General features: G+C 39.0%; 1 protein-coding gene across 1 annotated transcript in view; it reads right to left on the reverse strand.

The window, feature by feature from the left end:
* The window catches only part of LOC124795998 (transient receptor potential cation channel trpm), a 186,217-nt gene that overhangs the window by 81,772 nt on the left and 86,915 nt on the right, over nucleotides 1-17,530 (reverse strand). The window contains exons 10-12 of the mRNA XM_047260080.1: nucleotides 14,352-14,479; nucleotides 13,755-13,947; nucleotides 9,459-9,648 (exon numbers count right to left, since the gene is read on the reverse strand). Of these exons, the coding sequence (XP_047116036.1) occupies nucleotides 9,459-9,648; nucleotides 13,755-13,947; nucleotides 14,352-14,479 (511 nt within the window). The remainder of the gene's footprint in view (nucleotides 1-9,458; nucleotides 9,649-13,754; nucleotides 13,948-14,351; nucleotides 14,480-17,530) is intronic.

A 17,530-nucleotide genomic window follows, 5' to 3' on the forward strand; every position in this document is an offset into this window, starting at 1 on the left:
CAGTAGTACCCGTACTTACTAATGAGAAGATTGGATCGTATGATACATTTTCTCAGTAAAATAGGATGGTGGAATAAGAATTAAAAAATATGAATATGGTTTCAAAGATTTGTGTTGTGGCAACAGATCTATGAACTCAGCTGGTGGCAAAAGATCATGTAAGCAGCAAGTCCGTAAGTTAATTGCTGGTCTGTGCTTACTGTTTCACAGGGACTCAATTATGAAAACCAGAACCCTTCACTGGCGTCCTCTTAAGATTTATTAAAAAAGACAAATAAATGGGATACACCAAATCTAAGGAAACAAGATAAAGTTGCACAGAAACATCAAATATTTCCCTAAGAAATTTGTGGGACGCACAACTATACACTAAACAAAAACTATATGACACTTTTTAACTTTATTTCTGTGTGTCAGAAGCTTTTTTTCACAATACAATATCGTATTAAGAACTTGTCAAAACAATGTAGGCACTACCCCATGTGATACAATGTGTGTATCTCTTGACTTTCACTTTTGTCACTGCAATCACTTTAGCTAAGCATAAAAGGTTTAAAGTTGGTCAAGGCTTTGATCTGTGAATTTAAGACACAAATGGAAAGTTACACTCACCAAACTGCATAATTTTTTAAAGGTTTGGCCCTGCTTTTCTTGTGAAAGTTAAATAACTTTAATGTAGAAAAGAAAGATTATAGATGGAGTACAAGCTTGGTTTGGACAAAGATGTTGGAAGGAAATTAGCTGTCATTTTCATTTAAGGAAATTATGGAAAACTTATCGCTGGATGGAGATTTCAGTCCTGATCCTGCTGGTTCCACATCATGAAGTATTAAATCCAAGGTGCTATTTACATGGTCCAAACAAGTGATAGTCACTGGAGATAAGCCCAGACTGTAAGTGAAATGGGTCAAGGGCCCACAGTGCAATACTGCCAGTTTTATTACATTCCTGTTAGCTGAGCTGGGATGAGTGTTGTTGCTTGTGGAGAAGTATCACCTTCCCACACAAAATTTCAAGTATTTTCTTGCAAATGGTATTCACTGCAGCCCCCTTGAGCCATCTGGAACAATACTTTTGATTAGCTATGGTACTTTCCTCCAAAAGATCCATGTTTATGAAGTCTTCCATTCCCAAAAGATTGTTAGTGATACCTTCCTAAAAGGCATCTGCAGTCTGCAATTTTTGGTGGTAGGAAATATTCCTCATTGCCTCCTCCATGTTTCCCTGTTTAGTCTTGCATATGTTTTATCTTAAGTGAAAGAATGAAAATATCTCGGGCGGCAATCAATTAAAAATTGCTTGTGGACTATCTTCTGCGTAGCCCTCTGTTCAAACATGAACTTGCAAGGCAGCAGTCTGACACATACTTCGTGAAGCAACATAACTTATTTCCATAATGGGTATCTCAGCATTACCGACACTGATTTTCATCTACATTGGAATGTTACACAATGTTAGTTGATGGTTCACATAGATAAATTTTTGACAATGTCCATATTCACTGGAATGCCAGAAATTCCACAGACATGCCTGTGTTGTTCATATGTCTTAAATATTGATCAACTGATGTATTAAGTCTTACACAGGTGCTTTTGACAATATTTCTTTACTAATTGTGCTGCCAGCCTTTTTCAAATTCTTAATGTTTTTGAATTTCCAGGACAACAGAAGCACTGTTTTCTGCTATTCTTGTTTATTGTGCTATGCATTCACTGTCATCATAATTTTGGATTCTTATTTCTCTTACAGGACAATGATAGGTTCATATGAAGTTGCATTAGTCTTAGAAAAAAAATGGCTCTGAGCACTATGGGACTTAACATCTACGGTCATCAGTCCCCTCGAACTTAGAACTACTTAAACCTAACTAACCTAAGGACTTCACACAACATCCAGTCATCACAAAGCAGAGAAAATCCCTGACCCCGCCGGGAGCATTAGTCTTAGATTTTTAAATTAAATCCTTGAACTATCCTCTCATGTTAATGCTATCAAAAAGTCAATCAAAATGATTTCAGGAACTGAACATAAAGCAGAGCTTCTGAAAACTAAATGCACATACTGGCTGTGACTTGACAGAACATAATAATCAAGTAATGGTTCAAATGGCTCTGAGCACTATGCGACTTAACTTCTGAGGTCATCAGTCGCCTAGAACTTAGAACTAATTAAACCTAACTAACCTAAGGACAACACACACATCCATGCCCGAGGCAGGATTCGAACCTGCGACCGAATCAAGTAATGAAAACTGTAAACTTACAACTCCCACTGCATGGTTCCTACCTGCACCTGCAATTATCCCTGCTGTAAAACCTGCCCCATGCATCCACCTACTACCTCTTACTCCAGCCCCATCCCTGATAAAACCTACAATGTTAAAGGCAGATCAGCATGTGAAACCAAAGATGGTGTTTGCCAACTAACATACGTTTACTATGCAGCTTATTATATATGAATGACCACCACAAAATTGGCTGAATCCATGAATTCACACAGGTCTATCTGCTTTGGGGACACCCAGTAACCAAATGCTAAGCATGCTCTACAGCTTGATTCAAGGGACCAAGTGCCTGCTACACCACACAGGCCACATGAATCCTTCCACCCAGTGCTAGTTTCCCCGATTTTCAGAGAAGGAAACATTTTCTCCAACATATTCTCACATCCTGCCACCCTCCTGGACATCATCTCCATTAATAAAGGAACTGAAGTGCCTAGTACACTGCGCAGTCCATTTGGATCCTTCCACCCAATAGTAGTTTCCCTGATTTTCAGAGATAGAAACTTGCTCTCCAACATATTCTCACATCCTGCTAACCTCTTCAACCCCTCTCCATATTTATTTCTGGTCCTGGACTTAAACCTCCATTAACAACCGCCCTCCACATTTATTTACCTCATGTCAATGGTAGTTTTTCATTATTTACTCAATTGAGGCCAGACAAACGTGTGGTTCCTGAAGAGGGACAGCAGCCTTTTCAGTAGTTGCAGGGGCAACAGTCTGGATGATTGACTGATCTGGCCTTGTAACACTAACCAAAATGGCCTTGCTGTGCTGGTACTGCAAACGGCTGAAAGCAAGGGGAAACTACAGCTGTAATTTTTCCCGAGGGCATGCAGCTTTACTGTATGGTCAAATGATGATGGCGTCCTCTTGGGTAAAATATTCCGGAGGTAAAATAATCCCCCATTCGGATCTCCGGGCGGGGACTACTCAAGAGGACGTCGTTATCAGGAGAAAGAAAACTGGCGTTCTACGGATCGGAGCGTGGAATGCCAGATTCCTTAATCGGGCAGGTAGGTTAGAAAATTTAAAAAGGGAAATGGATTGGTTGAAGTTAGATATAGTGGGAATTAGTGAAGTTCGGTGGCAGGAGGAACAAGACTTTTGGTCAGGTGAATACAGGGTTATAAACACAAAATCAAATAGGGGTAATGCAGGAGTAGGTTTAATAATGAGTAAAAAAATAGGGGTGTGGGTAAACTACTACAAACAGCATAGTGAACACATTATTGTGGCCACATGAAGCCCATGCCTACTACAGTAGTACAAGTTTATATGCCAACTAGCTCTGCAGATGATTAAGAAATTGATGAAATGTATGATGAGATAAATGAAATTATTCAGGTAGTGAAGGGAGACGAAAATTTAATAGTCATGGGTGACTGGAATTCGAGAGGAGGAAAAGGGAGAGAAGGAAACATAGTGGGTGAATATAGATTGGGGGAGAGAAATGGAAGAGGAAGCCGCCTGATAGAATTTTGCACAGAGCATAACTTAATCATAGCTAACACTTGGTTCAAGAATCATAAAAGAAGGTTTTATACCTGGAAGAATCCTGGAGATACTAGAAGGTATCAGAGAGATCATATAATGGTAAGACAGAGATTTAGGAACCAGGTTTTAAATTGTAAGACATTTACAGGGGCAGATGTGGACTCTGACCACAATCTATTGGTTATGAACTGTAGATTAAAACTGAAGAAACTGCAAAAAGATGGGAATTTAAGGAGATGGGACCTGGATAAACTGAAAGAACCAGAGGTTGTAGAGAGTTTCAGGGAGAGCATAAGTGAAAAATTGACAGGAATGGGGGAAAGAAATACAGTAGAAGAGGAATGAGTAGCTCTGAGGGATGAAGTAGTGAAGGCAGCAGAGGATCAAGTGGGTAAAAAGACGAGGGCTAGTAGAAATCCTTGGGTAACAGAAGAAATATTGAATTTAATTGATGAAAGGAGAAAATACAAACATGCAGTAAATGAAGCAGGCAAAAAGAAATACAAACGTCTCAAAAATGAGATCGACAGGAAGTGCAAAGTGGCTAAGCAGGGATGGCTAGAGGACAAATGTAAGGATGTAGAGGCTTATCTCACTAGGGGTAAGATAGATACTGCCTACAGGAAAATTAAAGAGACCTTTGGAGAAAAGAGAACGACTTGTATGAATATCAAGAGCTCAGATGGAAACCCAGTTCTAAGCAAAGAAGGGAAAGCAGAAAGGTGGAAGGAGTATATAGAGGGTCTATACAAGGGTGATGTACTTGAAGACAATATTATGGAAGTGGAAGAGGATGTAGATGAAGATGAAATGGGAGATACGATACTGCGTGAAGAGTTTGACAGAGCACTGAAAGACCAGAGTCAAAACAAGGCCCTGCGAGTAGACAACATTCCATTGGAACTACTGATGGCCTTGGGAGAGCCAGTCATGACAAAACTCTACCATCTGGTGAGCAAGATGTATGAGACAGGAGAAATACCCTCAGACTTCAAGAAGAATATAATAATTCCAATCCCGAAGAAAGCAGGTGTTGACAGATGTGAAAATTACCGAACTATCAGTTTAATAAGTCACAGCTGCAAAATACTAACGCGAATTCTTTACAGGCGAATGGGAAAACTGGTAGAAGCTGACCTCGGGGAAGATCAGTTTGGATTCCGCAGAAATGTTGGAACATGTGAGGCAATACTGACCCTACGACTTATCTTAGATAATAGATTAAGGAAAGACAAACCTACGTTTCTAGCATTTGTAGACTCAGAGAAAGTTTTTGACAATGTTGACTGGAATACTCTCTTTCTAGTTCTAAAGGTGGCAGGGGTAAAATACAAGGAGTGAAAGGCTATTTACAATTTGTACAGAAACCAGATGGCAGTTATAAGAGTCGAGGGGCATGAAAGGGAAGCAGTGGTTGGGAAGGGAGTGAGACAGGGTTGTAGCCTCTCCCTGATGTTATTCAATCTGTACATTGAGCAAGCAGTAAAGGAAACAAAATAAAAATTTGGAGTAGGTATTAAAGTCCATGGAGAGGAAATAAAAACGTTGAGGTTTTAAAAGAGCAGTTGAACGGAATGGACAGTGTCTTGAAAGGAGGATATAAGATGAACATCAACAAAAGCAAAACGAGGATAGTGGAATGTAGTCGAATTAAGTCGGGTGATTCTGAGGGAATTCAATTAGGAAATATGGCGGTGCACTTAAAGTAGTAAATGAGTTTTGCTATTTGGGGAGCAAAGTAACTGATGATGGTCGAAGTAGAGAGGACATAAAATGTAGACTGGCAATGACAAGGAAAGCGTTTTTGAAGAAGAGAAATTTGTTAACATCGAGTATAGATTTAAGTGTCAGGAAGTCATTTCTGAAAGTATTTGTATGGAGTGTAGCCATGTATGGAAGTGAAACATGGACGATAAATAGTTTGGACAAGAAGAGAATAGAAGCTTTCAAAATGTGGTGCTACAGAAGAATGCTGAAGATTAGATGGGTAGATCACATAACTAATGAGGAGGTATGGAAAAGAATTGGGGAGGAGAGGAGTTTGTGGCACAACTAGACAAGAAGTAGTGACCGGTAGGTAGGACATGTTCTGAGGCATCAAGGGATCACAAATTTAGCATTGGAGGGCAGCGTGGAGGGTAAAAATCGTAGAGGGAGACCAAGAGATGAATACACTAAGCAGATTCAGAAGGATGTAGGTTGCAGTAAGTACTGGGAGATGATGAAGGTTGCACAGGATAGAGTAGCATGGAGAGCTGCATCAAACCAGTCTCAGGACTGAAGACCACAACGACAACAACTCAATTGAACATTTTTCTTTTATTTTTACCTTCATGTCCTCCCTCCCCCTGAATCTCTCACTTCTTAATTGTGCTATTCATCCACTTCTCATTTCTCTTCCTCTCAATCCATCTTTAATTCTCACTAGGGATGGGAAAAAGGTCAGGTATCTGTTACAAATCACAGTGTTTCAGAGGTCAGAGTTTTCATGAACTTTACAGTGTTTGGCTTCAATTTCAGTCACAACTAGAAATCACAAGCAGGTAATAGCAACTAAAATTTGCATTTAACATTCAATGTCCTGTGCCATCTGTTGGGTGACATTTGTACTTTATTCTAAAACTTTGATCTTATGCTTTGAATGTACAACCGGTGTCAAAGAAATGAACCAAGAAACTAATTTTCTCTGATAAGGATAGGTCCCCACTGGTGGGATTAACTTTTTGAAAAAAAGAAAAGAAAAATACAGTGATAAGGTTATGGCCCCAGGTATCATGCACTGCAGACCTTCACCATGATAGGCCCTCACTTGCAAGTAATTGATGAAAGAAATTTCAGAATTTGCATGATGCTCAATAGCATTCATTTACATAGACTGGTTGTGTGGTCTAATGAGTGGCATAATGACTTCTTATGCAAGAGATTGTGGGTTTGAGTCTTGTCAGATGCATTAAATTTTTTGTTGTATTTGAATCTTTATGAAATGACATTCACCATTATTTTTATTCAGTGAATTGGTTTAAATGTAATATTTTGCTTCTGTTCCTTTGTCACATCATTTTAATCACTGTATGAACTCTCATTTCTTTCATTTTTCCTTTATATCAATCTCTTTCCATTCAAAAGGTTTCTGAATTTTATTATATTAATCTTTTATAATATTCAATTATTTGGAAACTGTGATTTATTGGTTAAAAAACAAAAGACAAAATAAAATATTTGTATAGGATGTGCAATCTCGGGAAAGATGTATTTTTTATTGCAAGATGTCCATTTTTTTGCATGGTAATCATTATACAAACATCTAAAATGTAGCTTAAATTTCTGTACGCTATGAAAAATGCAAGGGCAAGTCCGCTACATAACTTTTAACAGTCATATCTCTCTTCAAATATTGCACTAAAACTACTCTGGGTGTCAACTTCTAACAGGAAGGTCCATACTTCCCACTCTTTTGAATTGCAATATCACAACTTTAAAACATATAACCACATCTTCATCAATAATGCAGATGAAATTTTAATGAAAGAAGTGTCTAAGTAAAATGAAACTCAAGTAAAATAAGGAATAGATGTAATGAATGCAATAAACAGGAAAAAAACAGTATGATGAAATAAAAGAAATTAAATCAAAATTAACGCATAAAATTAATTAAAAACACATGAACAAGGATATCAGCAGAAAAAGAATGATAGGAAGAAAAATTTGATATTATGATTACAATGATGTGACGAAGGAATGGAAATATGAAATTACATTTAAATCAATTAGCAGAATAAAAATGATGATCAAAGACATTTCAATAAAGATTTGAAAATAAAACAATATAGTGCACCTGATGAGATTTGAACCACAACCTCCTGAATGTGAAGCCCCTCACCCTGTCCATTACATTGTACAGCAAGTCCATGCAACACAACTTTTTTAATGCTATTGAATGTGATGCAAAATTCCAATTTTTTTTTCACCAATTACTCACAGATGAGGGCCCACCAGACTGAATGACTGCAGTGTTTGAAACTTGGGATCTTACTCTATATAACCATATAGATGGTTTCAAGAAGTCGATAGATTAACGGGTGATAATTCAGTTGAGGGTTGAGAGTTGGTGAAGCTATTGAACGTGAATGCCAAATAAGGGTTATGGTAACAGAGTGGCCTATGATGTGGCCTAACAGTTATGTATGGGCCATATTTAAACACAATTAATGCACTTTTCATCATAAAAAGTAAATCTGCAAGGTTAATTCAGAAAATGCATGACAAGTATTTTGATGTGTATTATATACATATAACACACATAAGCTATGAAAAATGCAAGGGTAAGCCCACTACATAACTTTTATCAAATGTTTAACAGTCATATGTCTCTTCAAATATTGCACTCAAACTACTCTGGTTGTCAACTTTTAACTGGAAGATCCATACTCCCCACTCTTTTCAGTTGCAATAACCTAGTCTTCATCAATAGCTACATGCAGAAAATTTAGGAGTATGACATGGCTTGAACAAGGAGAGGATGGAATTTTCATTAATCACTGACAGCATATTTCCCTTTCCAACCATATAATAACTTCAATGACACACTGCTGAAATAAACAGTTTGCAAACTTCACATGGGAAAACATATGACCTGGTTGCACTGATACACTTCACCTGACCAGAAATACTAGTGAGCAGGTATAATTGTTATTTGCTACTTGTAACTAATCACAGTGTAGCATATGTGGTGATAAATTCCAGAAATCACATGTTAATGTTGCAGAGTGACACAAGTTATGAATTCTTAAACTGCAAATTTAAACTGTAGCAAATTGTAACTGAAAATCACAGTTACCAAAAAGCAGCATTCAAGGAAATCACTGATATTAGAAAGTCACAGTTTAGTCCATCCATACTTAGAACTCTATCCTCTGATCATCTCAGGACTGAAGCCTTTGGCTTATAAACTCTTTGAAGCATCCCCCCTTATCTTTGTCTCCTCTCATACTCACAATAGGTGGGTCCCTCTCAACCTGGGGTCTGAGTGAGCTGCCTCTGCTTCCAAACTTTTCCAAACCTAACCTCATTCCTCCCTGAGGAAGGAACTAACATTTCCAAAAGCTAGAAATATATTTCTGGAATGTAGGAAAGGACTGATTACTACTTGCCACAAAGATGACACATTAACTTGCAGACAGGCAAAATTACCAAAAGACAGTTACATATAGCTTTCGGTTACAGCCTTCATCATCAGCAAAAGAGAAACACACATCATTCATACACACAAGCAAGCACATCTCATACATCTGACCACCAACTCCAGCATCTCACACTGGCCTGAGATGCTAGAGTTGGTGGTTATGTGTGCATGAGGTGTGCTTGCTTGAGTGTATGAATAGTGTGTGTTTTACTTTTGCTGATGAAGGGTGTGGCCAAAAGCATTATTTAAGTGTCTTCTTTACGGTAAGTAGCAATCTGTCTTTTCTGCACTGCTGATATTCCTGCATGGAGATCCCATTGTTTGAAATTTATTACTTCTCTGTTTTCCAGTGCATTTGTTGATGGTAAGTAGTGGCAAGTCAGTGTGCTTCATTTTAATTTTACTCAAAAGAAATATACTCCTGATACATTTAATTAAAGAGTACTCTTTGCTTCTAGAGATCACTTGTAGTTATAAACTGCAATAATAATTTACCAATATTTTCAAATTCTTTGCCATAATTTCTGAGCTCTTCATATATTTCAGTTTCCAGATCATCTTCGGCAGCCTCATGAGCCATTGCTTTGTACAGTTTACAAGCTACTAAAGCTTTGGCTAATGCTTCTTCACCATGTTGCCACATGAGCAAAGCCATCTGCTGTCGCTTGGTTAACACGGCCCATGTCTAAAACAATCAGAAAAGTGATCAAAAGTTAACAGAGTATAAATTTTGATGAACAAAGTTCAACATCCAATAAATTATGAAACAGAATTGCTGGCCAGCACTTAGGAGATAAAAGATGCCTATAAACACATATAGAAGTGAGATAAAAACACTACCTAGATTTCAGAACTAATAATTCCTTTGTTAAAAAGAAGTTTAAAAAGAACACATAGGTCACCCAGACCCCAGGATGAGAGAGACTCACCTGTAATAGGTCTTCCCAAAGTATCTCTCTCTCCTCCCCAATGAAAGAACTGCTAGTTGCAGAAGCTAGGTAGTATGTCCCTTTTAATTTTTTATGCATCTCTATGTATCTGTCAGCAACACGATACATTTCACCTCCTGAATACTTTGCCTCATAATTTACTGATTTCCTTGATTGAATTTTCTTTTGATATAATCTTCAATTTATAGTAAATAAACCAGAACAAATGTTATTTACAAGCAAAAAAGCAAATGAAGAGAAGGAATGAAACTGCCAGGTGCAGTTGTCATATATGTGCACTCATGAAACAGAAGAAAGTGTCAGTGAACTGCTGCAATGTCTTCCTTTATTTTTGGGAGGAGAAAGATGATAGGAAGGAAAGTTTTATAAACCAAACACAGGAAGACATTGGTTTTAGTTGCATGGATCATTTATAATGCTGTTAAGATTCAAATAGAATAGAACAGAATATTATTCACTTTCAAACATACTTGCATGCATTCGGTGTCAACATACACTCCTGGAAATTGAAATAAGAACACCGTGAATTCATTGTCCCAGGAAGGGGAAACTTTATTGACACATTTCTGGGGTCAGATACATCACATGATCACACTGACAGAACCACAGGCACATAGACACAGGCAACAGAGCATGCACAATGTCGGCACTAGTACAGTGTATATCCACCTTTCGCAGCAATGCAGGCTGCTATTCTCCCATGGAGACGATCGTAGAGATGCTGGATGTAGTCCTGTGGAACGGCTTGCCATGCCATTTCCACCTGGCACCTCAGTTGGACCAGCGTTCGTGCTGGACGTGCAGACCGCGTGAGACGACGCTTCATCCAGTCCCAAACATGCTCAATGGGGGACAGATCCGGAGATCTTGCTGGCCAGGGTAGTTGACTTACACCTTCTAGAGCACGTTGGGTGGCACGGGATACATGCGGACATGCATTGTCCTGTTGGAACAGCAAGTTCCCTTGCCGGTCTAGGAATGGTAGAACGATGGGTTCGATGACGGTTTGGATGTACCGTGCACTATTCAGTGTCCCCTCGACGATCACCAGTGGTGTACGGCCAGTGTAGGAGATCGCTCCCCACACCATGATACCGGGTGATGGCCCTGTGTGCCTCGGTCGTATGCAGTCCTGATTGTGGCGCTCACCTGCACGGTGCCAAACACGCATACGACCATCATTGGCACCAAGGCAGAAGCGACTTTCATCGCTGAAGACGACACATCTCCATTTGTCCCTCCATTCACGCCTGTCGCGACACCACTGGAGGCGGGCTGCACGATGTTGGGGCGTGAGCGGAAGACGGCCTAACGGTGTGCGGGACCGTAGCCCAGCTTCATGGAGACGGTTGCGAATGGTCCTCGCCGATACCCCAGGAGCAACAGTGTCCCTAATTTGCTGGGAAGTGGCGGTGCGGTCCCCTACGGCACTGCGTAGGATCCTACGGTCTTGGCGTGCATCTGTGCGTCGCTGCAGTCCGGTCCCAGGTCGACGGGCACGTGCACCTTCCGCCGACCACTGGCGACAACATCGATGTACTGTGGAGACCTCACGCCCCACGTGTTGAGCAATTCGGCGGTACGTCCACCCGGCCTCCCGCATGCCCACTATACGCCCTCGCTCAAAGTCCGTCAACTGCACATATGGTTCACGTCCACGCTGTCGCGGCATGCTACCAGTGTTAAAGACTGCGATGGAGCTCCGTCTGCCACGGTAAACTGGCTGACACTGACGGCGGTGGTGCACAAATGCTGCGCAGCTAGCGCCATTCGACGGCCAACAACGCGGTTCCTGGTGTGTCCGCTGTGCCGTGCGTGTGATCATTGCTTGTACAGCCCTCTCGCAGTGTCCGGAGCAAGTATGGTGGGTCTGACACACCGGTGTCAATGTGTTCTTTTTTCCATTTCCAGGAGTGTATAAATAAATTAACATACATCTCTAGTTACAACATTACATGGCCCCTTGCCTAATTAAGTTGTAACTACATTATAAGAAGCATTAATCTAAGTTTTTCCTTTAGGAATGCACATTGTTATGCAAGCTGACCTCTATTTAAAAGTCTAATACAGTATGCCACATTGAATCAACATATCACATTAATAACTTCATAAGACATTACTATTTATAATTTTATGGACTTAGTGAATCAAAATTCCGAGTTCTCTATTCCTTCATTGGATGAAATGCTTTACCTTTGACCTCGGGTGCCCATAAAATAGTTTGTAGTGGGAGTGGTGGCTTGGCCTGGGGGTATGGAGCATTTTTAATATCTTGGAAGACAAATGGCAACTTGTTAGCAGCTATAAAAAAGTCCCAGATCAAGCCCTGTTAAAACCCTGCACAACACTGACTTTTTAATCATATTCTTGAAAGAGAAAGACCTAACTATACTATGTTTTTTTTTACTAGGGAGGTAGGGGAGGAACCCTTACTTCCAGGCATGGGTGCTCTTGCCTTTGACTGATTTCAGTATAATTTCCTAGCTAATGCGTTACACACTGACAGTTTTCACCATCAAAATCTCTTGCTTTCTATGACTGATGACAAGTTTTTATACACAGTGACCCATGTAATGCAGCCACTCCCAATATTTCTTAAACAGTTCAAGGCATCATCCAAATAAGAGTTTTGGTCAATAACAGGAGTGAGTATTTTGTTCTGTGGACAAGTACCTACTTTTGTTAACCATTGTGACACTGATGCAGTAACTCTTTTTTCACAAGGAACTGTAGGCATTTTTAACAAAACTCCACAGACCATGGAAAGAGTAGCTTAACGATAAAGCTCACATCAATGTTAAACCACAAACATTTGCCAAGAATGTGCACAAAAATGTGCTGCACATGAGGCTGAAGTCTGAGAAGAGCATAGTTCTTTGGAAAAATTGGCATGTACTGTGTCATTCTCTTTCTGTTCTTCAGGTATTAAAATCCAATAAGAAAAGTACATTGTCCCATTATTAAGGTATGTTATTGGTTCAATATTTGACATATTATGCATTGATCAGCATAACAATACAACAAAACACTAAACATTATGCACACTCTCATTTACCAAAATATTACTTTAATTTATTGAACCACTTATTAATTATATAGAATGTCCAACCACACATAGAACACTTTAAACACTGCAGCTTTGAAAACATAACAAAATGTGCAAACTTGTGAATGGATGATCTGTTGTTGCAGAAGAACATATATTATTGCACATGTGCAGCATGGACAGAAAAAATAACAGTAATACCATATATAAACATTTCGTTTCCATTTTCTGTCAGATTTTAATACACTAACAATGTCTATTGTTCCTTATTGCACTACAACATCCCCAGAAATTTCTCATGCTGTCTGAATATAGATGGTAACTGTGGTGTTAAATTAATTTCTCATTGACTTTTGATGAAACCAAATTGTCAGAGGTCAGTTACTTGGTGCATTATTAAGAACAGTTGCAAACTTATTATGCGTGTCTAAAGCTATAGTATTGCTGATTGCAACAAGATGGCTGATTATTTTGAAACCTTGAATACCATTCTCCCTCAAAACAGTTTGCATAACAATAGTATTCTTTGTCAGAATATGGATAGCGAAGCTAGCCTATTACCTAACAAGTTTAGAAGTAACAAGTTTGGAATTATTATTTAGTTTATTACTTAAGTTAGAATTATTATTTGGTTTAGAATTATTATTGTTATAGTTAACAAGTTTAGAATTATTTCAGATGCCAGTATATAGACACTCAATGGCCTGAATAAGAGGCAACTGAATGACCATTAACCAGTGCAGTTGAAGCTTCTTTGTACAATATTTTGAAAATAGCATTACAGTGAAATCTTACCAGCAGTTCATTAAACGGGTAATCAAAGAGGGCTGTTTCTTTTGTGGCTGGCAGTGTCTCAGCAAGCAAGCTGAGAGTCAGATTTGTGTTTCCATAATAACGTATGAATGAAGCACTGTTTCTGTGCACATGTGGTGACTTCTTCATAACTTTTGCATATATCAAGCGAAATTTTCTTCTAGTGTAGTAAGACCTTAAAGAAAGACAAATGAATTACACACAATTATACTGAATCATTTACTAAAGTAGGACATCAAATTGTACAAGCGTATTGAAAAATTTTGTAATACACGAAAGGCTTTGCAGAATCAAAATAGAACAAACTCTTAGTGCAAAAAGTAAAGATAACCATTTACCTTTTGGGTGAGGCATTAAGTGGCTGACAGGTACACAAGAAACAATGAAAATATTGCTGAGCTTTTGAACAAGCCTTTGAAGAACAACAGTCTATTCCAGTCATGATGTTCCAACAACACATTAATACAAACTATTCATTTGCAAATGATTTTATAAAAATGGTTTACAAAATAAACAAAAGGAAGCCATTTTGTTACTTACAATGACTCACTATATAAGATGTATAACTTAAATAATCACCTGTAAGCTCCACCCATCAATTTGTTTATAACTAATCCAATATCGTGTAACGTGTAAACATAGCCCCGAGGAATGTGAGGTCGAACATCACGCAATATGTAGCCCAAGGTATTCGTAGGGCCTTGTTTCTGCAAAACAATAACTTATGATCAGTATCAGCAACAGAATCATAACTACATAATTGTTTATAACAAAAGTAATTTTATTTGTGATAATTAGTTAATAATATACTGTTTCCTCTACAATGCAGATCATACAAGCTAAAGCAAACTTCTTATCAGAAATAAATGTAGGATAATAAATATACATTCTACTGTCTCATGAAGGGACACATTATGCAATTTCAAAGCAGTAATAATGACCTGTTAACCCTAGAAATGGTCATACCCTAAATGAAATACAGTAAAATACGAGGTGGCTAAAATGCTGTAATGGAATCAGCACATAGATAAATTAATCAACATGCTAAATTCAGCATGTTGTGTCCTTAGATGCAACTCTCATTGTTTTCACCTACAGACAATTATTATGTCTTATTTAGCATATTTTTAAATCACTATCGTCTGACGGAATTATATTCTAGGCAGTGCACCTAAGGTAAACAAAGCATTTATCCAGCAGAAACAAGTGAAAAGCTTAGAAATATCCATCTATCCATCATGTACTGCTTCTGTATAGGCCATGAAGCACACACAGAGGCATTTAAGCAGGCATTCTTCCTTTGCTCTTTTATGTGATTTGGATTAGGATGAAATGCTATTATCTGATACAATGCTAAATACCCCTCATGAACCATGGACCTTGCCGTTGGTGGGGAGGCTTGCGTGCCTCAGCGATACAGATGGCCGTACCGTAGGTGCAACCACAACAGAGGGGTATCTGTTGAGAGGCCAGACAAACATGTGGTTCCTGAAGAGGGGCAGCAGCCTTTTCAGTAGTTGCAGGGGCAACAGTCTGGATGATTGACTGATCTGGCCTCGTAACATTAACCAAAACGGCCTTGCTGTGCTGGTACTGCAACTGGCTGAAAGCAAGGGGAAACTACAGCCGTAATTATTCCCGAGGACATGCAGCTTTACTGTATGATTAAATGATGATGGCGTCCTCTTGGGTAAAATATTCCGGAGGTAAAATAGTCCCCCATTCGGATCTCCGGGCGGGGACTACTCAAGAGGACGTCGTTATCAGGAGAAAGAAAACTGGCATTCTACGGATCGGAGTGTGGAATGTCAGATCCCTTAATCGGGCAGGTAGGTTAGAAAATTTAAAAAGGGAAATGGATAGGTTAAAGTTAGATATAGTGGGAATTAGTGAAGTTCGGTGGCAGGAGGAACAAGACTTTTGGTCCGGTGATTACAGGGTTATAAATACAAAATCAAATAGGGGTAATGCAGGAGTAGGTTTAATAATGAATAAAAAATAGGAGTGCGGGTTAGCTACTACAAACAGCATAGTGAATGCATTATTGTGGCCAAGATAGACACAAAGCCCATGCCTACTACAGTAGTACAACTATATGCCAACTAGCTCTGCAGATGATGTAGAAATTGATGAAATGTATGACGAGATAAAAGAAATTATTCAGGTAGTGAAGGGAGACGAAAATTTAATAGTTATGGGTGACTGGAATTCGTCAGTAGGAAAAGGGAGAGAAGGAAACATAGTAGGTGAATATGGATTGGGGGGAAGAAATGAAAGGGGAAGCCGCCTTGTACAATTTTGCACAGAGCATAACTTAATCATAGCTAACACTTGGTTCAAGAATCATAAAAGAAGGTTTTATACCTGGAAGAATCCTGGAGATACTAAAAGGTATCAGATAGATTATATAATGGTAAGACAGAGATTTAGGAACCAGGTTTTAAATTGTAAGACATTTCCAGGGGCAGATGTGGATTCTGACCACAATCTATTGGTTATGAACTGCAGATTGAAACTGAAGAAACTGCAAAAAGATGGGAATTTAAGGAGATGGGACCTGGATAAACTGAAAGAACCAGAGGTTGTAGAGAGTTTCAGGAAGAGCATAAGGGAACAATTGACAGGAATGGGGGAAAGAAATACAGTAGAAGAAGAGTGGGTAGCTCTGAGGGATGAAGTAGTGAAGGCAGCAGAGGATCAAGTAGGTAAAAAGATGAGGGCTAATAGAAATCCTTGGGTAACAGAAGAAATATTGAATTTAATTGATGAAAGGAGAAAATATAAGACTGCAGTAAGTGAAGCAGGCAAAAAAGAATACAAACATCTCAAAAATGAGATTGACAGGAAGTGCAAAATGGCTAAGCAGGGATGGCTAGAGGACAAATGTAAGGATGTAGAGGCTTGTCTCATTAGGGGTAAGATAGATACTGCCTACAGGAAAATTAAAGAGACCTTTGGAGAGAAGAGAACGACTTGTATGAATATCAAGAGCTGAAATGGCAACCCAGTTCTAAGCAATGAAGGGAAGGCAGAAAGGTGGAAGGAGTATATAGAGGGTTTATACAAGGGCGATGTACTTGAGGACAATATTATGGAAATGGAAGAGGATGTAGATGAAGATGAAATGGGAGATTAGATACTGCGTGAAGAGTTTGACAGAGCACTGAAAGACCCGAGTCGAAACAAGGCCCCGGGAGTAGACAACATTCCATTAGAACTACTGATGGCCTTGGGAGAGCCAGTCATGACAAAACTCTACCATCTGGTGAGCAAGATGTATGAGACAGGCGAAATACCCACAGACTTCAAGAAGAATATAATAATTCCAATACCAAAGAAAGCAGGTGTTGACAGATGTGAAAATTACCGAACTGTCAGTTTAATAAGTCACAGCTGCAAAATACTAACGCGAATTCCTTACAGACGAATGGAAAAACTGGTATAAGCGGACCTTGGGGAAGATCAGTTTGGATTCCGTAGAAATGTTGGAACACGTGAGGCAATACTAGCCTTACGACTTATCTTAGAAGAAAGATTAAGAAAAGGCAAACCTACATTTCTAGCATTTGTAGACTTAGAGAAAGCTTTTGACAACGTTAACTGGAATACTCTCTTTCAAATTCTGAAGGTGGCAGGGGTAAAATACAAGGAGTGAAAGGCTATTTACAATTTGTACAGAAACCAGATGGCAGTTATAAGAGTCGAGGGGCATGAAAGGAAAACAGTGGTTGGGAAAGGAGTGAGACAGGGTTGTAGCC

The sequence above is a fragment of the Schistocerca piceifrons genome, chromosome 4 (assembly GCF_021461385.2).
Source record: "Schistocerca piceifrons isolate TAMUIC-IGC-003096 chromosome 4, iqSchPice1.1, whole genome shotgun sequence".
In the NCBI taxonomy this organism is placed as follows: domain Eukaryota; kingdom Metazoa; phylum Arthropoda; class Insecta; order Orthoptera; family Acrididae; genus Schistocerca; species Schistocerca piceifrons.